Raw genomic sequence first — 24287 nt, 5'->3', positions numbered from 1 at the left:
ACTTAAGCAAACTAAATCTTTGATTAAACAAAAAATAACGAAGATCAAGCAGAAGATGATAGCAACTTTCTGCCAGCTTTTAATAGCAGAACAGACGATAGCCAATATCTCACCAGGCTGCTGTGCCTCTTGCTTTCATAGGAGCGGCGATTACACATGTATGTGGTATATTGCCAAAACAAGCCACGATCTGAATATATAGTAGCTGAGTATGAGGCATACTTTGAGGTAAGCATGGCTCATTACACGTTACTGCTACTTACAGCTGGGAGTCCTAGTCAAGTAGACTGTTCTGTAACCTGTGGGGCTTGCTGAAAACAAGCTGTAGAAGATTTTGATACTGCATGTGCTGCTAAAGTCTCTGCTATGGAGAAAAAATGTTATTGTTTAATCTACTTCAAATTTTCATATTGTTAATTAATAATAAATATTTAATCCAGTACTAACTGTCTGTGGCCCTCAGAGTGCCACAACTGCCTTGATATCTCTTCAAAATAAAACAAGACTTTTTAATCTGTAGTCTATAAACAGGGAGGAGGTAGAAGTTGTTGGAGCTAGATGGTGCCTCTCTTAAATTCCCAATAACCTTGTCTGTTTCAAGAAATCTTTGGACTAGGCACATTTAGATATTAATGTGAAAGAAGTTAGTTTAACAAGGGAAAGATGTTTCATTTCACCCAAGGGCATGAGGCCAGCTCTGCAGGACTTGTCTGTGAGCTTATCCCCCCTGCAATAGAAAAAGTAGTCTCCAGACCTTGCAGTCCTGCTCAGTCAGCTCAAAGTGGGAAGGGGCCTTGTGCTTTCCAATGCCTTCCAGCTTGGTCATGACTTTTGCCCAGTCCTTGCTTAAATAGGATATGCCAGATTTTTAAATCCTCTAAAATTCCCTTTTGCAAACAAAAGATTAAGAACAGACCAACTTGCTGTGGAAATAAGTCTCTGCAAAGATACTTTATCATATTCTCTGTCTCACTCTGTGGTTGTTTGCAATTGTTTTTAATCCTTAATTTTTAGGAGGTTCAACAGGAAATTAGCCAACGGCTAACCATCAGTGACTTTCTCATCAAACCCATTCAAAGAATAACTAAATATCAGCTTCTTCTCAAGGTGAGTGGAAAGATACAGTTTAGACTAAACTGTAGTCTGTATTTTGAATTAAATCCTGTTATTTTATATTAGCCTTGGTTTTAAATGAGGAGTAAATCAAATTAAGAGAAAAAAGGAGTCTGCTTAAACATGGGCGTACAATGACACAGTCCCATGGAAAATGTCCAGGGAGCAGGAGGGCCACATCTGTGGAGCAGTTTACAATGTAGGATGATAAAAACATTATTTTTTCTTCTACTGGATTTTCTTTTCTAGAAGAATGAACTTCAAATAGGAATTTTCTTACTGTAAAGTTTCAGAGCAAACTAGGACTTTTTTAATTGCAGTAAAGATGTGTCAATAAAGCCTGTCTTTGGTGCTGAATGGTATGCTTCTAATAAATGCTATAGCCTCCATTTCTAAATAGCTCTCTTATTTCCAGAATATTCTGCTGTCTGAAAACCTGAGGTGCTCACTGCAATTTTCTCCCAAGGAGTGTGACCACTCTGGCCTCTGCTGACTTATCCACAGTGCCAGTTATTCAGCATTTCTGAAAATTCGTCCCTAAGGGTCTCAAGCTAATATTTAAGTGTCTGAACCCTCCCCTGTAACCTCCAGCTGTATCAGGGTGCTGAGCTGGTTTCTTCTCCTTTTTGAGCTAGTCTCAAGCAAGATACCATCAGCCCCCAGTTTGGTAATTACACACTAGGAAAAGAGACAGCAGCATGTTCCCTGAAATGCCAAAAGGAAAAGAAAAAAGTGTGTGTGTGGTCTTGTGGCTTTAGACAGGGACCAAGTAAGCATTCCCAAGGGCTAATCCCAGCTTTGTCTTTTTATTATGATGTTTTCAGTAACCTTCCATACCCCTCTTCCATATCTACAAAAGTGGTTATAACGTTCAGCAACCTCTGAAGATGAATTTATTAATATTAGCAGTTCCTTCTCAGAAAACCTCATGCTGAATGTGCTTTTACAGCATCTTTTGTCTTCTCTTTCTGAAGTGCCTTAATGCAAACCTTTCTTCTTTCTCCAGGACTTCCTGAGGTACAGTGAAAAAGCTGGTCTGGAGTGCTCCGATATAGAGGTACATTTTCATGTCCTGGACAATAAGGCTATGTTATCTAATGGCACTTTATATGCAGGAAAGAAAACTCCAGTATTTGACAATAGCTGAAGATCCTGCTGGTTTTCTAAATGTGTTATTTCTCTTAGCTTGTCAGAAGTAAAAGATGAAGATGCAGTCCTGCACTGTAGGTGCACCATCCCCTTTTAGACACTACTGTACATCTTCAGTGCATGAGGGCCTCACCATGAATAACTGCTACCACACTGTTGAAGTTAATTATTTGACGCTTTGCTTTTAGAAACCCTCTGATCCTCTTGTAATAGTGCAACATCCTTTTTCCTTAACAGAAAGCAGTTGAATTAATGTGCCTTGTACCGAAACGTTGCAATGATATGATGAACCTGGGCCGCCTCCAAGGCTTTGAGGTATGAATTTGCATTCTGCTTATAATAACAACTAGGGAAGAAAAGGTATTTTATCTTTCTATGATTGTCTCTACAATCTGACCTACACCAGGCTGTTTATCTAGTGCTTGTTTTTCTCCAGTGCTGAGCTGCATCCTTTGGTGAGGTTTTAAAGGTGGGGGTGATACACCTCTCACTCTAAACTTGTGACATTATGTCTGTTGTTTAGTCAAAATGTGAGGTCTGTAACAGCTTCAGCAAGCTTGTATTAAACTTCTTGTGTCTATTGCCAGAGAAAAATAACTGGTGACCCAGACTGCACTGACTATTAGTAAGGTAACCTAGCATTAACATGTTAACAGCTCCCTCTGATTTGGCAACATCCAGGAGGGGACTTGTGAGTTATAATCTCACAGGTTATGGCTTGTGGTTTGTAACTAAGCCAGAATAGACTTTGGCAGTGTTTGTGAGATGTCTTATCTCCAAAATAAAGTCAAGTTTGTCTTACCATCTTACACATTGTAGCGTTCCTGCAAACAGGTAGGTCCTGTTTCTCTGTACCTTAGGTGTTGTGTCATTGACTACTGTCTTAGGGAGTGATGGAGAGCTCATGACTAGAGGGAATCCAAGACACTACAATAACAAACTACACAATGGGAATGGTGCTTGAAATGAAGTATACAAAACAGTCTACTTGAGATCTCTTGCTTTTGGTTTTATATGCACAATCAATAGCAATGAGAACAAAGAAAACCTGTTATTTTCAAGATTTATAAGATTGCTGCTTTGATAACTTACAGGAAATATGTCTCACGTATATTCAGTATTGCCTGGAAAACTTGGACTGCATGCAACATAGATTGTCTTGCAGGATCATAGTGGGTCAAGGTTTGTAATGTTGGTGCCATGTCTTCTTCTCAGGGAAAGCTGACAGCTCAAGGAAAGCTGCTGCAGCAGGACACCTTCTACGTGGCAGAGCAGGATTCTGGAGTTCAGTCTCGACCAAAGGAGCGTAGGGTGTTTCTCTTCGAGCAAATAGTTATCTTCAGTGAACTCCTTAGAAAAGGATCTTTAACTCCAGGCTACATGTTCAAGAAAAGCATAAAGGTAAGATAGATATAGGAAGGGAGAAGCATGTTCTGTTTGATGGTCATGTAAGTTTGCCACTTTTCTATGCTGAGATTGGTCCGTCCTGTCATAGGTGGATAACGATTTGCAGAAAACATTTGCATTTACATTTCAGTGGATCAGAAGCTGTTTAAGACCATCTTCAAATAAAACACTGGGTGTCTAAATTTACTGCATGATTTTTACAAGGAACAGTCAGGGCAGGTCCTCTGTCATTCGTAGCTCTGAGTTAGCAGATATTACTACAAAAGCCTGTAGTAGTCAAAGGAAGTATACAGATGTTGATTTAAGCGTGATCATAAAAGGTAGGAGGTGTAACATCCAAAACAGTCATCTTAGGCCAAACTGTAAGTAAATACTAAGCCTCTGTGAGACATTACAGGAAATACTCTCCCATATTGGGGAAGGGCTCTTAGTACAGATGTGAATGTTGCAAGAAGACAGAACTATTTCAAAACCAAACAAAGCCACACATAGTTCTAAAAATGCAGCTGTGAGGAACCATAAAACCAGCTCAACTATAAAGAAAGTTTTAAGACATTAATTTTAGTTTTAAATAATCTTTCCACATTATGGGGCTGGGGCTAAAAGTAAAAACTGAAAGTAGCCTGGGAAAATACTTATTTGTTTATTTAAGGGGTTTTATTCTTGTTTGACAAATGCAAAGTTAACCTCTGAAATGGTAAGTGAAGGTAAGTGAATGCTGCATTTCTGATAGAACAGCCTTTGCTGTGCCTGCAGAAAGAGCAAAGCCACTGTTTCATTTGAATGTCTTGATTGTTCAAAGCTGAGAAAGCAGTCTGGGATTGATTTTAACCACCAAATTTGCTAAAAAAAAAGATGTGGGAGAATGCATTGTGTTTGCTCTAAGTTTTAAATGGTGCATTAATATGAGAGAGAAGAGAACATTATCAGGTGAAATAATGCATATTAGCCATGTATAACTAAATAAATCTGAGATAAACAGCGTATTTACTGAAATGAGGACATCTTGGTTGACAGAAATGGCAGCATTTACTGAAAAGCCTATATCCATTTGCAAGTCAGTGTATTTCAGAGTTTCCAACCAAATAATAAGCTATAAAGGAAAAACCTAAAGTGTACAAATAAAAAATCATCTTGATGTAGATGATTAGCTTTGATTTTATCTTACTGCTGATTTAAATCATTATTAAAGTTGGAGATGGAAATAATATTAATAATTTTTTCTTCAGTTTATTGTATGTATAACAATGAGGCTTTTATCTGCAGGAAACAATCCCTGAATTGTATATTGTAGATAAAGAGAGAAAAATTTCTCCTAATGTCAATAAAATGAGCTTGCCTCAAGGGTATGAGTTGCTTTTCTACTTAAACAGCCTATGAAGGTAATGTTCTCACTGCCTGAGCTTCAAATTTTTTGTGTGATAGTTTTCCAGCTCCTCTTTTCTTCCATTTGGCAAACAGCTTGTTCTCCTGTTGAGTGCCTGCGGCTGCCCTGTGGCTCCATGTGCATCTGCCCCACTGCAGCGTGGAGTCTGTATGCTGGCAGCTCTCACACCCTGCCTCCCAGCCCCTACTTCAGCTTCTGGCTGCTTTTGCATTTCTCCCATGCTTTCCCACAGAGATGAGCTGTGGCTTGCAGTGGAGCAGGACCATTCCCTACAGCAGGACCATTCCCTTCCTCTCTGTGCCCTGGGCATCTTCATCTTACAGTGGAGCCTCAACCTCAGCTGGGTGATTCTCTGGCAAGAAGCAGTTTGTCCAAAGGTGTCACATAAACCAGCTTCCTCATCACCTGTCTTTCATAATCCTGCCCTAGAAGTAGTCATCCAGAAATTGTATGTGGTCTGAGTTCATGGGACAGAATTTGAGGAGGTTTTTTATACGTCAGCTAGGACCAAGTTTCTTTGACCTTGGTTCAAGTGCTGACAAGATCCTGCTGGGCAGGTTGAATGCCTCTTTATGGTAGTTATCAGTACTGACTAGCCATCTCTAGCTAGCTGGGATACCATCTGCAGTCATGGTTGTCCAGTTCTCTTGGAGACACTTCCTTAGAGAAGGAGGCTGTTTCCCTACTGCTCGCGTTCCTCCGACACAGCAGAAGGACCTAGCCAGCACAAGATATACCATTTCTTTCCTTTGTGTCGCAGCCACTGCTAAGCACTGAGGTATCTCTGTTAGAGTAAGAAATACATATGACTTCAGATGCAGCCATTCTGGTCAGGGAGATGAGGCTTCTAAATACTGCTCTCCAAAGTCTGTCACACTCAACTATGACAGAAGCTTTAGCATGATGTCCTACATTAGCGCACTGAGGTAGTCAGCATTCAGAAATTGCACATCCCTTCTTGGATGCTTCTCACTTGGATACTCAGACTCTGTAAACACCTAAGTGGGTAAGCTTGGCAAATGCACCTCCCTGAGACACAAATGGGTTAGGGACTGTGACCTACAAGTCATCTTTTCCCTGGAGTCATACCAGGATTGACTTGCTTGCTTTGGCTATCAATCGAAGGAGCAAAAGCTCAGAACAAGAGGAAGGGCATTGGCCGGGCTCACTGTCTGTCTCTTTCCTTGACCTCATGTCAGAGGAGTTCCTGCATGTCCTTCTGACTTCACAGAGACCCTCAGGAGAGAAGGAAGATGTTTCTTCCATCTTGCAGTTTGAATCTGGGGCAGTGTTCAGATGTGGAGTGAATCTCTCCATACCTTGACAGATATTTAGAGCAACTGAAGATAGACTTCTAGAGGGATGTTGTTGCCTTAGTCTTTGGAGCTGTCTACTTTTGATATGAAGTCTTTTTTTGAAAGGCTGCAGCAGCCTATTCATGTTTACTATCATAAGATACAAGTAGCTTAGGAAAAGTTAAAGTTATGGGTGCACTTAAACAGAGGGCTCACAAGGGCAGGACATCAGCTGAAATTGCCATCAATGAGATTTCCGGAAAGGGTATCTGTGACTGCGGTCAAGTGAAGTGATTGTGCACGGATGACTAATCTGCTACAAAGAAGGTCTTTTCAAGCATCGAGGGAGAATTGCTGGTTTTGTTTTTTTCTTGGTATATCCCTGTGCCCAGCCCATTCCATTTTTAAAATACTCTGATGACTGAGACTTTCATTCCCATGGAGGATAAGAAATGTAAACAGTTACTTAAATTGGAGAAATGTTAGACTTTATGAACATCTTAATATGAACATTTTAACTGCATTTATGGGTTACAGTATATTTTTAGCACATCAGTCAGGTCTGTTACCTTAAAATAGAAGTTGTAATTCAAGACAAGGCAGTCGCATGTCTAGTACCTCTGTCATATTAAGCATCATATTTAAGATCTATCTACCTAAATCTAAATGAGGCAAATTCTGATGATGATGATCTGGCAGTCTGTTACTGGACTCAGTTTTCTTCAGGAGCTTTTCACAACAGTTTTATTCTGATTCTTGAGTGATGTTAAGTCATGCTCCATTGTAACATGCTTACCTTGGCTTGTTTCAGATGAACTACCTTATCATTGAAGAAAATGTGGACAATGATCCCTGCAAGTTTGCTCTCATGAGCCGGGAAACATCAGACAGAGTCATTTTACAGGCAGCTAATCCAGAAATTCAGCAAGCTTGGGTACAGGACATCAACCAGGTTCTGGACACACAAAGAGATTTTCTAAATGGTATGTACATTTTGCTCTTTTTCCCGATTTTGCTCTGTTTCCCCAACTGTGATGCTGAGTAGGGTATGGAATCTTTGTGTCTTTCTTTGCTCTATGAGAAAAATATTCAGCAATTTTTCATGAAGGGGAAAACTAGAGCCCAGTGTGCCTGTCACTAAGCACTGAGTCAAGTGGTATCCACAGTATACATGGGAAAGCATAGTAATTTACAGCTGGTCTTTGGAAAGAGACTACCTCACTGCTGCTGTGCAGAGGTCCCGCATGCCTGGTTTGCCTGTTGAGAAGGTGAATCGTGGGAGGAGGGCTGGGCAAGCCTAACCTGAACTGCTGTGTAGTCGTGGAGCCCACCCTGAGAAGCTGCTGGACCTCATCTTGCATTAAAGACTACAGGTCACTCTGGCCTGGTTTCTTTAGCAGCATCTCATGGACTGTTTTTGCCAGCCTATCTGCTGCCTGCTTAAAAAGATTGTGGTTCCCTGTGCAGTTGCTGCTCATGTTATCGGTCCGGTTCATGTTCATGTCTCAAGTTCCTCCATCAGTGATGTGCCTTTGGAAGTACTTTTGTGCAAGACTCTTCAAAAATGCTGGGGTTTGCAGGGCTGTATCACCTGGTGCTTTCCATTCTACAGGGAGATTTTAAATCTAATCCTTTCCCAAGGCCATATCAAAGGCACGTTGCAATTGTACCTACACAGTGTCTGCCACTTACTCAGAGCAGGGCTTATCCCCAGGAGCAGATAAACAAGCACACATGATCTACAGAAGTGTGTATTTTGAAAATGCAAAGGACTCAAATTCAGGTAACAGTTTTAGTTTGTTCTTGCTCATGACTGGAAGAGGGAAAGAGGAGGAACCAAAACTAGAGAAAAAAAATCTAAGAATAGTATCTCTTTTGTTTAAGTGGGAGTAATTACTTTGGATGGTTCCAAAGTTGTTTTGCACTATTAATTTCAAAACAGCTTTTTTTTACAGATCTTATATTAGAAAAGAGTCCTATATTTAAAAGCTTAATATATATTCAATAATGAAGCTTTATTTTTTTCTTTTAATCAGAAAGTTTGGGCTTGGCACAATCTGGTAGCTTTTTTTGAATTTTGGCTTTTGGTGTTCAGTTTTGTGGATTTTTCTCTTGCAAAGTCTGCAGATGCTCTTTCAGTTCACATCAAAACAAAGGTCCCGTTTTCTTCACCATGGAGATTTCTTAAATTTTAATTCAGCTTAGTTTTACTTTTCAGAAGTTAACTGGGAAAGGGTTGCATACAAAAGCTGTTTGTGACAGCTAAAAAAACTGTGGCTGAGCTGAGAAGGGGAACAGTTTCACCCATGATTCCAAGACTTGATATTGGGGTTTTGTGACTTGCAATAGAAAGGTCCTCATACAGCCACTTGTAAAATGATTAATTAAATGCTTTGTTAAGATGAGCAGTCTCAAATTCTCCAGTTTGACCATTTGATACCAAAACTTGCTGGTTTTGTGTCAGTGCACTTGGCTTTAAATGAAGGATTGTTGGAATAAAAATAAGATCCACCAATGGTTACCTACAGAAATTTTTTTAGACACTGTGAGAACTCCACAGACACCACTGCAGGAGTTTTCTGTCCCTTCCACATCTTTCTTACTCATTATTTTTATCCTACCAGAAATTGCTTCCCTGTGAACCCCTTTTTCTACTGAAGCATCTTCATAACCCCTATTTAGCCTATCTTCTGTGAGGCTGGCAAAGAATTTGATGGGTTAGGAACATAATCGTCAGTATCTCTAAAGCTAGAAGTAAAAATAGATTTTTATTAAAACAAAGGCTTAAGGACTCACTTTTAAACCTATAAATAAGATCCAAGAAAATGATACTGCATCCAGTAGAGCCTTTCCAGTCCAGAACAATTTAAGTGGCTTTTAGGATGTAATCTTATTGAGGCTGACTAATCTTTAAGTACGTTCTTTAGCTTTCATTTCATTAAAGCAGATGTTTTCTGCCTTTAAAATCATATTAAATCCACACTGAGCCGATGCTGCATAAACTTAATAACAAATATTCCCTGTGTGCTCTTGCCCAAGCTGTCTCTGATTTTCTCTCTTCAACAGGGAAGCCCTGTAGAGTATGGCACCATGTACAGAGCATAGTATTTGCATCCACAATTCATGAATGTGTAAAACCTGGTGCAATTCCACTGTAGTATTCAAAACTTTCATATTTTTCGTTGGACAAGCTAAAGCTGCTGAGCTTGAGAAACAAACTGTGCCAAATGATTGACTGTAGGGACTGCTCTTCCATTTTGCTCTAAGAAGCAAGCTGTAAAGAGAATACGTCACTGATGGTTGTATTTCATAAGGAAAACGCCATTGAACTGTACCTTTTTAAAAATCATGTTTTGTGGGAACTTTTGAGAGAGAAAGAGAGCATGCAAGTATGTGGACACTGATTTTTGCTAGAAGCTTGTAAGAATACTTACAGATGTTGAACAGGAGGCTGGAAGCCAGGCCTCGCTGTGATAGTTTATGGTGGAATTAGTAGTTAAAGTGAACACTTGCCTAAATACCCTTTAAAAGCACTGAGTAGGATAGATTGTTTGAAGATAAATCAGTAAGTATTCATTAAGATCTTACTGCTAAAGATCTTGCATCTTAATCTACTGTATATACTAGAAGATTGTCACCATCATTGTCAATATCATCATCAGAGTTCTCCCCAACCTTCCTTTTTCTCTGTGCCTGATCAGCAGCAGGACCAAACCATTCTCAGCTGCAGCTGAGGTGGCTGAGTTACAGTGGTAGCCACTGTGGGATAAATACAAAGCACTTTTGTGTCAAGAGTCACTGTAGATTTTGGAGCCAAGTAATCTTCTGGATTGCTACAGGTCTATGTTTGTGTCCTTTTGAAGATAGTGCTAATATGGCACCCTCCTTGATTTCTTCTTTTTTTTTTTTTGTCTCTGTTCTTTAGTATTGAGAGATTCCTTGTTGGGGTAGTCCTGCCTTTCCCTGGAAGGGGAATGCTAGAGAGTATGCTGTGTGGTATTGAGCCTTTCTGTTTTTCTTTCCTTTTCATCTTGTTGTGAAAGACATTCCTTCTGTTGTGGTTCCCTGGTTAGGCTGATGCTGTGACATTATGTCCTCTGTCTGCCTCTTGCTAGACTAGTCTCTCTGCATTCCAGTAGATTCAGTCTGGCGCACATACACAGTATTAACTGACTATATATCATCCATTAAAGCCACATAACATACAAAAAAAACAAACCAATAGGTCTGGGGATGGTAGTCTGGATGTAGCAAATCTGCCCATTTTCCCATTCACTGTGAGTCCCATCCCTGATCCCTTCACCTTCAAACATAAAAGTATTTTCTGTCTTTACCATCTGCATTTCTATCCTTCTCCCATCATAAGCTCTTTGCATGGCTATGAAAAGCACACCCTCACAAGCAGATTTTTTTTGTAAAGGCTGATGAAGTTGTTTAGTGTTGCTTATGGGTGTTTTCTGGAGAGGTTTGTACTGCTAGGATTAATGTCTTTATACCATCTATACTTTCTCACTTACTGGTAATTTCCAGCAGTTTCCTTGAACCAAAGTAGTTAATATAGAAAGTACATAGAGAGCCAAGTTGCAGTGCCTTATGTCTGAAGAGTACTTAGTAGTTACACTGTCTTGGGAATATGCAACTGGAACTTAACAGTCCTGACCTGTGTTTTCTGATGATAGCAAAATTCACTGTAAATGAGCATCTTTTATCCAGGCTTTCATTTATTTTGACTACAGGATGTGAGTTATTTGTTATTTCAAAGAAAATTAATGCAATTACGCTCCATCCCTGGTAGTGTTCAAGGCCAGGTTGTGCAGAGCCTTAGGTGACGTGGTCTAGTGTAAAGCGTCCATACCCATGGCAGGGGGGGTGGAATTAAATGATTTTACAGTCTTTTCCAACCCTAACTATTTTATGATTCTATGTATGCTCTAATGGCAAATATTTTAGCCCACTGTGCTGGTTACAGAAGTTGTTCATTGCAGTGGCATGGAGTGTTCAGGTCACATGCAGTACAGTGTAACATGCTTACATCCTGTCTAGCCATGAACACACCAAATGCTTCCATGGTGGCATCTCCTGTTACTGTTTGTTTTGCAGTTCATGTGTCTGTTCTGCAGCCCTTTGCATTGAAAGCATACAGCTAATTCTTGTCCTCTTTTGCAGCGCTACAGTCTCCCATAGAGTACCAACGCAAAGAAAGTAGCACAGCAGTGCTGAGGCCCCAGACTGGTAGGGTCTCTCAGCCCAACAGCAGACCCTATTCTTCTGTTCCAGTAGGGTCAGAGAAATCTTTGAAGGCTACAAGCCGTAACCCATCTCTTCCACCCCTGAAGATATCTACCTCCAACGGCAGCACAGGGTATGAACACTCACAACCAGGAGACAACTATGAACAAAGCAAGGTACTGAGCTCATCTGATAAAACATGATCTTATAGCCCATTTCTTATATCATAGACTATCTGTAAAGTTAGCTTTAATTATCAGCTAACCAGGTCAACAGGAATCACCATACTGAAGCAATGGTGTAAAATGTGATTTGGAATTAAACAGACTGCAAAAGCTCTGGCATTCAGATGGGTGGTACTTCACCTGGGAAGTGGAGACAGAGCCACTGTGTTTGCAGACCTGGTGGACTCAATATCCATTTGCAGTACTCGCAGCAGCAACATTCAGACTTCTCTAATATCCATTAACCACCCATTCCTGAAGAGGTCTACTCTGGTGGTGTAGAAGAGGTTAGACCTTTTCCCATCTAACAGTTTGTAGGGTGCCATTTGAAGGTTATAATTTGAATGCCTGTGCACTGCACACAAACTGCCAGAGTCAGTAGCCATCAGCAGTGTCTGGACCCTGCTGCTGCTTGCGGTTAACCAAAGCTGTGTTCCAATATGACCTATATTTAAGATCATGAGATGTGTGATTATTCATTCGGCTTCTAACAGTGAGCCTTCGTTTGTCTTTCCCTCCATTTGCCTCAGCACAGATGACTCATCTGTAACACCATACAAATGAGAACACGGCTGGGGCATCATCACTCGCAGCTGTGCAGTCTAATATGAAATAGGAGTCTGCTTTGTATCAGATTACTGCCGCCTTTCAGATCTTCAGAATCCCTTTCTACCAATGTGATCTGTAAAGTGTTTTGTATTTTTAACCCTGGTACAGTTAGGCTGGAAATGAAGTAGAGGGATTGCTGCTGGAAAAGTCAGGTTCCTCAGCACCACTTGCTCACCAGTTTCTGTTGTGTCCATTTTCACAGACTGATTTGGGAGGGTGCAATGGGACCTCTTCCATGGTGGTGATTAAAGATTACTATGCACTGAAAGAGGATGAGATCTGTGTGAATCAAGGAGAGGTGGTTCAGATCCTTGCTATCAACCAGCAGAACATGTTCCTGGTGTACCAGCCTGCAAGCGATCACTCTCCAGCTGCTGAAGGATGGATCCCTGGCAATATCTTGGCTCCCCTCACTAAATCCACTACAGATAATAGCGACGGAAGCATCAAGTAAGTGCTTGTTGGCTTCGCTGGGAGCACTATGTGGATATTTGAGGAAAGAGAAATAATAAATCAAAATAAACAAACCCAAATGGTAGGGAATCCCTGCTGATTTTTATCAACAGTGCCATTGGAACAAGCTGAGTGGTCAATCCGCAGCATCGGGCAGCCATGGTGGATAGCTCGGGTTTTGCTTATTTTCATTTTGTGGGGTTTCGTTTATACTTTGGAGAGAAATAAAACCATAGATGGTTAAAGATGTGTTTTACATTACAACATTTTACACCAACATGGACCTGCTTGGACTGGACTTATATTTATGTTGTATTAAGTTACTAATCTATATATTGGTTATAACAGCATCTAGCAAAAAAAGAAACAGAAAATAAATCCAGGCCCTGTGTTGGACTGAGGTTCGCTTCTCAAGGAGGAGAGATTTTGTTGTCTATGGCAATTTCCTTGTACAGCTTGTATCTTTTTTTTTTATTCTTCTTATTATTATTTTGGTTTGGTTTGTTTTTTTTTCTGTTTGCAGTAACTTTTGTAATATATTTTTTGTTTGCAAGACCCCCAAACAAGTACATTCCTGTATAAAGTATTTTGCACTATTTAAAAAAGAAAAAAAAGAAAGAAAAGAAACAAAGTCAAATTGATGAAGTCAGGTTGTGCAATATAATGGATAGTCGCAATGTTCATCATTGTACCTGTAATGTAACTAATTTTAAATGTACTATTTTAAATATGTAAAATAAATTTTCACCATGAGCATGTTTTAATGAGGTAAAAGAGCTAGTTTGACCCTTTTTTGGTTTGGTTTTGTTATTTCTTTTTTTTGTTGTTGTTGTTTATAACATTTTGTTGTTTATTTAACAAATGTGTGGATATATATTTTTCTTTTCTGATTTTTAGAAATTTGTCAGTCTGAAATGACTAATGCAAGAAAGTGGGTTTTTGGTATTAAACACAGAAGGTACAACCCTCTTTTCAGTAATACCTGTTGATTTCTTTTAACTTCTAAAATGACTAGATGGTAATGCATGATGTATGCTACAAATTTTGTTACCTTACACTATTACCATGAGGTGCAGAACTGAACACAAGGAAAGATTTTCTGACAGATTCACTAAAAACAGTAACTTGATCTCTGCAGCATTTCAGATAAGAGAAATTATGATTTTACCAGTCATTCAGTAATGAATGCTACAATGAATTGCATGTTAAGGCAAAGGAATTGCTTAGCACGTCTCTTGCACACCCGCCACGGCCATTTCCAGGTTCCTCTCTAACCACAATACGCAGCTATGCACCTTTAGATTCCCCCACGGCACCAGGCTCCTGGTGAAGACACTGATTTCATGGCAGCTGTACAGTCAAATTCTTTGTCAAATTATGTAGTTGGTTGAATTGTGGCCAGGAAGGCATAACAAAATTGAAAGACACATGCATTGCCCTTCCCTCTTTCTTACTGCAGTGAGATTTAAAGTCTTAAATCACGTTTTCAGACTCAAACAGCTAGAACAATCCTGAAACCAAAAAGATGCTTGAATAATAGAAGTCCTATGGGTACAAACAACCTGGAGCTGGTGTTACCCTCAGCCCTGTCTAGTCTGCCAGATCATATTCACTAATTAGTATGAATAATAAAACTATTTCTTCTGTTGACAAATACTGTACACAAAGTATGTGGTCAATTCAGTAGTGCTGGCACAATGTATTATTCACCAATAGGTCAGGGAGGCAACCAGCCACATCTTTGAGTCTTACCGTATCTTAAAGGAAAACGTAACAGTCCTGCACTGCTGGATAACTTCCGCTGCTCTGCGCATCTAATTTGGACCTCTTTCAGTAACACCCAAATATCACAGAGCACTTCCCTATCTGGCTGAGATGTGCAGGGTGCTCTGGTGCACCTTGTGCCTCGAACATGACTTCCCATGCCAGCTTTTTGAGTGGAGGCACTAATCCTGGTTGCAAAAGCAGTCTGTATGACCCAGTTCAGTCTTGTGTCAGTGGCAGCCAGTTCTACTAGTTTACTTTTTTGTTCTGGTTTGGGGTTTTTTTTGTTTAATTTGAGCTCCCACCAGGTGCTGAAGTATAACCAAAAACCTCTTAGGAATCAGATGCAGTATTCATGGGGGAGCATCGGCTGTGTGGGGCATCCTTTGAGTCCTACCTTGCTAACATACTGCGTTTTATTGGCATCGCAGGTGATCGTTGGATTACATGCAACTTGCTATGTAAAATGTATCAAGGTACTGTAGACATGACGTGCCAAACATTGGGCTTAAACATGCAAATCAAATTTGCATGACTTAAAGGTGGGCAGATGCTTTGAACCTGGATCATTGCACTGCTGTTTTGAGAGCTTTCTGCTTGGACAACATACCCCTTTCCCAAATCTCTCCCAACCTGTCCACTATTTAAACCAATTGAAATCCATATTGAGAACTGTTTTGGTTTTTTCTTGATTTTTTTTATGTCTGCTTGATATGCAATTTCTGTTGTCAACACAGCATTGCTCTTACAAAGGGCGACATGGTCTATTACTGTTTTTTTCCAAGAGTAAGGTCGTGAGAGCAGCAATGAGGGCAGAAAAATGTACTGGAATTCATGCCTGCTGTGATGCTATCCAAAACCCATGAACTGACTGATGTCCTCTCTAACTGAATTGGCAAAATTGAATGGGAAGTTATTGGTCTTGAGAGGCACAGCACAGTTTGTCGTTCTAGGAAATTACTTATCTCTTGGAAATTTAATCATGTAGCTCCTATTTGTTGAGTTATTCATGTTCTAAGCAACAATAGAGAGCAAAGCCTTGAATTTCTAATTTTTTTTATTTGCTCTACCAAGTAACCTATTAAGACCATTCTCCTGTATTTACATTTACTGCTTTTAACCAGCAACATCGAGGACCAAATTGGCCTTTTAACTGTAGCAAAAATAAAATCAATTTCTATTTGTGGCCATGCAAGACAACAAATGACCAAATTCTAGTTGCCTGCTTCCATCATGGACATTTTTTTCCTTCTCCATACATCTAAACAGCAAGCGTGGCACAACATCTGCTTCGCAGAACTGTATGGTTTGGTTTTAAACTTCAACTCTCATTGCTCAGATTGAGATAGGTGTGTTGCCGGTGGCTTTCACCTCCTGGGGAATTGCAGTAATCGCAAATGTGGATGCTGGTTCCCTTTTCCAAATACTTCCTTCCTGCTATGATTTGCTGTTTGATTGCTGCGTTTTTTGGTACAACAGGAAGTCATGTTCATGGCATACCCTGCGCATGAGAAAGCGGGCGGAAAAGGAGAGCAGTGGCAAAAATGAAGCCAATGGGCCACGTAAATCCAAGGATATTCTGGGGAACAAAGTCTCAGTTAAAGTGAGTAAGGCCATCTGAAAGATGTGTGCTGCTCTCCTGCTTCCCATCCTTTTCACCCTCTGTAGCATCCTCTCCTGAGAGAGGAGAGGGGACAGTGATTTTTGAGTTTGGTTTTTGTTTTGTTTTTTTTTTTTTTTTGTTTGGGTATTTTTTTCCACTCTAGGTTTTTTTTGGGGTTTTTTGAGTTTTTTTTATTTTTTGTAGTATCTACTTTAGCAGGATTTTTGCATGCAAGATAAAATGCAACCTTTGTTTTTCTTTTTTTTTTTCCTGGCATCCCACATGCAAGTAAGTAATCTTCATTAAAAAACAACAGTACATACCATTAAATAACTGTTCTTAAATTTGGAACAATAGTGATTTACTGACCTCTGATCTAGCCCAATTTACAGCTCCATCAGAGCAGCTGCAGGGATGGGAAAGCCACTGGGTAGACCAGTGGCCTTACTGAAGCTGATGAATTTTCTTTAGGCCAGTATTTCACCACATGTGAAGATAAGAGGTTCTCAGCCTCAAGATGCTGAAGATTTTTGGTCTGGGGAGATGGTCTCTGACCTTTTCTTTCCATATTATTAGACAGTGCAGAGATGGTGAATCTGTCTTGCCAAGAGAGGGTCTTGTGTGTGTCTGTGTGTGTGCGTGTGTGTCTGTCTGTCTTTCTCTGAGATCTCCCAGTATGGAAAAGTTTGAGAACTGTGGGGTTAATCTCCATCTTCTGCTCTGGGTGCCTGACTACTGTGCTCCAATTCAGAGGATCCATCCCTGTAAGGCGACCATGAGGCCTGTTCAGGACAAATCTGGGGCTTTCCCTCCCAGCAGAGGCAAGCAAACACTTGTTGTGATTTTGACACAATCAAAGTCCAGCCTTGATTCAGGAAAGCACTTGAGCATGTCCTTTGGATCCACCCCTCCCCAGGACAGCCCATGATTAAGTGTTTTCCTTTGCAGAGGCTTTCCAGTCTTGTAAGCCTAGTGAAATAGTCATGGCATGTGCAAAGGGAGGAACCCTGCCACCGCAATCCAGGTGCCCTGGCACCCACTGCACAGCCACCCTGCAGCCCTGCTGCCAGCCAGGGAAGGACTGGGCCTGAGGGAAGCAGCTGCTCCAGCATGGCGGCCAGTTCTTCCTCCCATTGCTTCCTTGCTGTTTTTACTACCTGAACGACCTGCAGACTCCCTGCTGCTTTTCTGGCAAAAGCATGTCTTTGCCTTTGCTTCCCTTGTTTTGTTGTCAGTTTGGGGTTTGTTTGATTTTATGAGAGCATTTTCTGCACTGTTACCCATTTCCGTGCTGCTCACAACTCCTGTGATGCTCTGCCCTGTCTAACCAATTTCTCTTCTAATCTCGTTCTCTTTCTTCCTCTTCATGCTGCCAAACAAGGAGACAAACAGCTCAGAGGAATCAGAGTGTGATGACCTTGACCCCAATACTAGCATGGAGGTAGAGACAATCATCCTTGTAATATGTTTTTTTTCCAAGAACATGTACCCATTTTGAAATGCCTTTGTTGAAAGGGGAGCTGGTGGCTCTGTTTCACTCGTGGACATAGGTGGCAATTAAGTGTGAGTCACACAAAGCACCAGTTCTGGTTGTGCCAGGAATCTGGGCTGCCTTTGTGGTGGGAGCAGTGGAGGAGCAACCTCCTTCTGAGCTGGAGGCTTATATAACCACCCTCAGTCTCCGTTTCCCACCTGGGACCTCATTCAGTGAAACAAGAGTGCATGCATGTCAAATGCTGATAAACGGAGCAGCTTTCTAAACACCCCTTGCCCTGGCAATACGTGCTGAGCTGCTAGTCAGGCTTCTGTTATAAATCGCTGGATCAAATGTCACTGAACCCAACTAATAATATAAATTATCTGGAAGACCAGAAAAGACATCTCTTTTCTCTCCTAGCGGGGTGGGAAATTGTAGTTCTGTAAAGGTACAGAAAGAGAACGGTGAAACTGGTTGCTTGAGTGTACCTGTGTCACAAACAAGACTGATGCAGATAGGTGGACCCAAATTATGATATATTGCACTGCTCTTTTTTTCTGGTGTGTGAAACCACCAGTTCTAGTGGAGTGACTGAGACATGCCTTGTTGAGAGAGCCTAAAGGATCTTAAAATCATCAAAAGTTATATATCTGGTTCTTCTCACTTACCGTGTTGCATGATCCCCTTTTTTCTGCATATAGTGACCACACACCAAGCATTTGTGTACACTGTACCAAGGCTGAAAGAGCTTCTTACTGAAAGAGGCAAGGGCAAGGTTCAGAGAGACCTGAATCAAAGTGATTTTGTAGAAGTGACAGGGCAGGTCATTGGAGAACAGGGATCTGTGTCCTGAGATGTCCCCGGGATGCTGTTAGCCAGGCTGCACTATAAACATACTGCAAAAGAAAGATGATGTTCCTCCAGGAGGGGTTAAAAAAGAAAGAGGGAGAAATGTATTGAGATGCACCACCTCAGCTGCTAATTTGAAGGCTCTCTTTTATTCTGTGTTGGTGCAAATAAACACATCTCTGAGAAGGGGATGTGTACTAAAGGAAAGCTTTTGACCCAGCTGGCATCCTAGATATTGGATGATCCTTACCACTGAAGCTGAATATTCTCAGGAATGTGTTTGCATTTTCAGAGTATTTTGCCCATCACAGATGCCAACTAGAAGTGCATATATTTGTTGCAAGGCAGTGCCCAGTTATTGCATGTGAGTCTATGTAAGCTTTAGATCACTGGAAATTGCTCTGTGGATTAAAAGGTGCTGAGATACAGATATATTGTACAGAACTCAGTGAGAATCATGTTTGGGTTTTTTTTTTTTCAGAAGATTTCAGTGTTTTGACTTTGCTCAATAGGAGGAAAACCAAATGTTTTTAAATTGTCAGTGGAAGGTATCTGGGTCCTTAAACATGTCAGAATTTCTAGCTAGCTCTAGCATACTCCACATGGGACTTTTTGTTTGTTTGATTTGAGGTTTTTAACATGGTACAGTCATTGTTCTTGCATACCTCTCTGAAGTTCCAGAGTTAAGAGCCTTTCTGTTTAAACCCAAAGACTAGTGAAGTCTTAGCTGTGGTATAATCTGCTATCAGGGGTGTAACTGTGTGTCTGGTATGTGACTTCATTTGCACTCAGAAACCCCATCCTGCATCTCCCAAGTCACTTAATGGAGGTGACACCGTCACTCATGGCACTGCCTTGCATTCCCCAGGAGCCACCATGTTCCTTACGACTTGGAAAGCTCAATTCTGCTTCTGAGCAAAACTGTTTGTTGCTCAGAAAGTATTTTAAATGTCAGAAGGAGAGAAAATAAGAGTGCAGTTGTGGGTTGACCTGCTAAGGTCACACTGCCCTGCAAGGAGCAGCACGGCCCTTACTTTGTGCTGGTTTTATTACATGGGCAGTTGGAGACAGGGTGACTGGCTGTCCAAGGGGAGAGAATGCCTCGTCCTGGCACCTGGGTCAGCTCTTGATGGACTTTATAGAAACTGGGAGTGCTGATAGGAGAGCTGTTTGCTGGCCATCAACATTCAGAGGTACATGAGGCCCTGCCTGTGTCATTAAGGTGGAGTCATCTGTAGCTATTATTATAGACAGGTAATAATAGAGCAAGTCACCCGGCCTCCCCTGTTGGACTGTCACCCCTGACATCTCTCTTCCTCCCATCATGCATGAGAATGTGCACCCACTGCTGGAAGAGAGGGAGCAGTCTCTAAACGCAAAGCAGGCACATTAATTACTTGGAAATGTTGGTGCAATTTGCCTCCAGCATAGTCACTGTGCAAAAAGTCAGTAAGCTGGTAGTAACATCCATGGAGTCCCACAGCTGCTGTGATCCTTCAGATGTCGCTTTGCTTGCTATTTATAAAATAGCACATATCTGTTCAGTAGATCCAGATTTCTGAAGCACTTTGCCTTTGTTTCAACAGGGAACATAGAAAGAAATGCAGGAAACATATATAGTGAGAGCAGGAAACTGAAAATCTGGGTGATTGTTTAAAAAAAAGCTAAAATGCCATTACTGTCCTTTTGCCCACACAGGGACTTGCCAGCCCTGAAGAACTCTCCATTCACTGTAACTCTGACTAGAAATAGTGTCCCCTGATGGCTGTTTCTTTTACCTTTGTTTATTAATATGTACTGAAAGTGCATAAGGATGGAAATGAAATTTGGGGGTCCTGCTTTGCCCTGTTGTACCACAAAACAGAAGGTGCAAACTCATCTGTTTGTTAGGCATGGGAGTGTAGGAGCAGGCACTTAAGGAACATACGTAGCCATGTGAGGTATAGAAGTAACCTGTATTTAAGAAAGATCGGAGACTCCCTTTCCACGTGTCTGTAGCTAATTGCACAGGGACAGGCAACTCCATTTCTGGAAAGAAGGTGTATGCCCTTGTGAATCAGTAAATATCCACACCCAAGTCTGGGGTCCTGGACAGTGACACAACTAGTTGTCCTACAGTTCTGTGTTGTAACATCTCATGCGGTTTCGATATCACTAAAGAGGTCATAAGTCAACTGTGCAGATCCCATTGAGCTACCGCTCTTGCTAAATGAATGTCCTTCCAACAGTCAGAAGACCTGACTGAGCTAAACCTCACTAAGTTCCGCAGCAGCTCTTCTGGGCTTTGAAGTGGACCCCACATGTTAAGGATCTGACATGTCTCCAGATGTCTTGTTTTGCACAGTGTGATTCCAACTGCAGAGCGTTACAAGTAATCCTGACCAACACACAACTGTCACTGAGTGTCTAGTGTTTACTCCAGTTTCTTAGCTGTGCAAAGGCGAGATGAAGTCCAGGCCCACCCCGAGTCAGTGGAAGTGCCATCATTAGATTAGTGAGCTGGGCTATTGCCAAGGTACGTAAGTTGGGCTTCATAATCTATTTTTTTTTTTTCAGTTATGACATTTTAGCATGTTAAGAACTACTCAGAGACACTTAGAGCAAGATAAGCAATAGGAAACATCCTGTAGGGAGGAATATTGTGTTAGCAACCCCATAGTCCCAAGTGGTTGAGTAAGTAATGGTTTGGTGGATACAGCATTGGCTCCAAGACAACACTCAGCTCAGGCCAAGAATTCCCAAGTGCTTTAGGCAGAATGCCTTCACCCCTGCCTTGAGTTGTCCATCTCCAGAGCAGTTCTAACGTACTGTTGGTGAGATCTTGTACAGTACTGGTAAGAAAGTCTTTCCTGGCCTGTTACAACAGTATAAACTGGTGCAATCCTGAGAACCTTCTGTGTTTCCCTGGGGTGGCCTCCACGGGCAACACTGCTGTCCTGCCGCCCTAAGTGGCCAGGGGTTGCTGGGACTGACCAGGAAGGTGGCTCATCAGGTGTGACATAGCCCGAGCTGGCAATGCAGACACCAGGGGTTTAGCTTTTGTAAAAGGAAGAAGTGACCTACTTCATCTGCAGGAAGGGGGTGGAGTGCTACAACACAGTACCTGGGGTACCAGAGACATCCCACCTGCTACAGGCATGGAAGCACACAGCTATTAGGGCATGAAAGCAGGAGCATGGTGAGGGCAAGAGGACTTCTGCTTTGCACAGGTGCATGTGGAACAGTCAGCACCCCTTGTGGCTTCTCCATCAGTCTCAAAGGCAGCAGAGCCCCTCCGTGCTGGGTGCCAAAAGGCATTCCCCATCCCCACCAAAAGGCTGCTGCTGTGGGGTATTTCATCCAATAGGATTCTCCCATTTAAAATTATATTTTCTCTTTGGTGGCATCTGTCCATATGCAGTGGGATCTTTACTTGCTCCTTTTATCAAGAAATTCCTTGTTTCTTTTTTTGAGGGAGGTGACACTGTGAGCTTGTGACCCCCAAAAGTCTCAAAGTAGAAGGTGACCTAGTCAGACATGGCTTGATGGATCTTTTCTTACAAATCGGAGTTGGCTTAATTCCTGCGTAACTCATTTCATTTTTCTCTGAGGATCTTTTCAGTGTTTTTGCATGAGGGAGCCAGGAGCATGCTGCTGACTCTGCTGCCAGCATGTGCAAATGCGTCAATATTTTATTTTAACTCGGTGACCAAGAGGTGCCATGAAGTATTTACAGAATGCTGAGCTGCTTGTCTTGGAGTAAACATGCCCTCTGCTGTTTAGATAAAGCATGGATCTTATTACAGAGGGCTTGGTTTGCAGCCTAGCTTTATGATCTGGGGGAAAAAGTATTCTCAATCCTGGTTTTGATGCATTCCCTTAAAATGGGACTGAAATGTGGAACTGGAAAAATCTGGGCATTGACTGAGCTTTTCTGTGCATTGCATGTGTCTGGGCTGGGCTCAAGCCTCTTTCAAGGAGGTGGGTTAGACATGGCGAGGACATCTGCAATGGAGAAGCAAACCCTGGCCAAGGCAAGGAGCACTCGCAGGCAGCTGGGCTGCACTTGCAGAGTGTTTCAGACTGGACACTGGCATTGCAGGATGGTTTCTCGCTCCACACAAGATACACCACGTGTGCACAAATGAAAGATAAACTCTTGCTAAGAATTAGGGCAGTCTGAGTCACTTTGCAAGCGGACTTTGCTGCTACTGCTGCAGATGCCTTTCTATCTTTATAACATGAGTTTAACAGACCAGGAAGAAAGTGGCCCAGTACTGCAAAATACTGAGCACGTATGCTGCTTTTCTAAAGTCTGATTCATAGAATCACAGAATCATAGAATAGTTAGGGTTGGAAAGGACCTTAAGATCATCAAGTTCCAACCCCCCTGCCATGGGCACGGACACCTCACACTAAAACCATCTCACCAAGGCTTCGTCCAACTTGGCCTTGAACACTGCCTGGGATGGAGCATTCACAACCTCCCTGGGCAACCCATTCCAGTGCGTCACCACCCTAACAGGAAAGAATTTCTTCCTTATATCCAATCTAAACTTTCCCTGTTTAAGTTTGAATCCATTACTCCCTGTCCTATCACTGCAGTCCCTAATGAAGAGTCCCTCTCCAGCATCCCTATAGGCCCCTTCAGATACTGGAAGGCTGCTATGAGGTCTCCACGTAGCCTTCTCTTCTCCAGGCTGAACAGCCCCAACTTTCTCAGCCTGTCTTCACACGGGAGGTGCTGTATGTATACAGGATTGCTGCACTAAGTTGCACTTCAGTCATTTAGATCTAAGTCACTTAGATCCCTGCAGGTGCCCAAAGGTATTCAGGTATGCACCTTGTGCCTTTCTTGGTTTGAGCCCTGGAACAGCACAGGCTGAGGGAGGGAGAAGCAAGGTCTGTTTCTGGATTTTTTTGCTGAATAACCTGACCCGTCCTCCCATTTCCTCATCGCACCCAACTCTCCCTCTAGCTCCCTGTCTTTCCCTGTTCAGTGTTAGACCACAAATCACTTGCGTAGAGGCCATTTCGTGGTTTACTTCTGCCACCTTGTGTGGGGTTTTCATTTTCAGCTCTCATTGTATGTGAAAAGGAAACTGGCCAAGGAGGCAGCATTACAAGTTTCCACCTATCCTGGACAAGGCTTCGGGCATTTAATCCAGTGGAAAAAATAAATCCATCTCATTTCATCCAAATTTATGTTCCTAGAGAAAAGAGCCAGCTGTGTTTCTTACCTTAGGAGTGACTGCATTGCTGACTGAGCTTCACCCTGTAGGGTTTGTGTTTGCCTGCTGTGGACTGACACTGAATATCATGTGAGAAGTTTTTGCATTGAGTAGTTCCATCCCACGAGTTTATTCACTCTCAGACCAGATCAGGAGCCACAGTGGTGCAATTGGTGTTTGCTGGGACTTCTTCAAGGAGCCCTTGTCAGTGTGAGACCCAGGCTGCCTTCCCTGCTCGTGGCCACCATGGCCAGGAATGCTGGGCTGAGGGCTGGTCTGGGAGGTCCTTGTTCAAACTGCTTCTGATTGAATGGGGTTTCAGGGCTGAACCTTATGTTGCTTTTCAGAGAGAAGAAAAGCAAAACCCCACAAAAGCCATATGACCAGCAGGGTTTTTTTCGCACATGGTAATCTCAAAGTAGCACAGAGCATTCCCTGAGGGAGTGATGTGCAGAATCTGGGACTCCTGCATCACCCCCATAAACACCACTGCTGCTCTTCAGCTTGTGTGGGAAAAA

At 42.0% G+C, this 24287-nt stretch overlaps 1 protein-coding gene across 11 annotated transcripts in view; it reads left to right on the top strand.

Moving 5' to 3' along the window:
• Window positions 1–24287, top strand: part of KALRN (kalirin RhoGEF kinase) — a 513375-nt gene that overhangs the window by 472185 nt on the left and 16903 nt on the right. For 7 of the 11 annotated variants that reach the window (XM_061370039.1, XM_061370040.1, XM_061370041.1 and 4 more), the window contains 10 exons: window positions 142–228; window positions 1015–1107; window positions 2120–2170; window positions 2500–2577; window positions 3478–3663; window positions 7163–7334; window positions 11518–11756; window positions 12616–12863; window positions 16110–16233; window positions 17615–17674. In XM_061370039.1, coding sequence (XP_061226023.1) covers window positions 142–228; window positions 1015–1107; window positions 2120–2170; window positions 2500–2577; window positions 3478–3663; window positions 7163–7334; window positions 11518–11756; window positions 12616–12863; window positions 16110–16233; window positions 17615–17674 — 1338 coding nt within the window. The other 4 variants (XM_061370046.1, XM_061370047.1, XM_061370048.1 and 1 more) reach the window with 4 other exon arrangements.

The sequence above is a fragment of the Neopsephotus bourkii genome, unplaced genomic scaffold (assembly GCF_033783945.1).
Source record: "Neopsephotus bourkii isolate Nb327-2 ecotype Australia unplaced genomic scaffold, CSIRO-AGI_Nbou_v1 NB_1526, whole genome shotgun sequence".
Classification (NCBI taxonomy): Eukaryota; Metazoa; Chordata; class Aves; order Psittaciformes; family Psittacidae; genus Neopsephotus; species Neopsephotus bourkii.
Note: the sequence above shows the minus strand (reverse complement) of the source record. Positions and strands in the feature narration are given on the sequence as shown.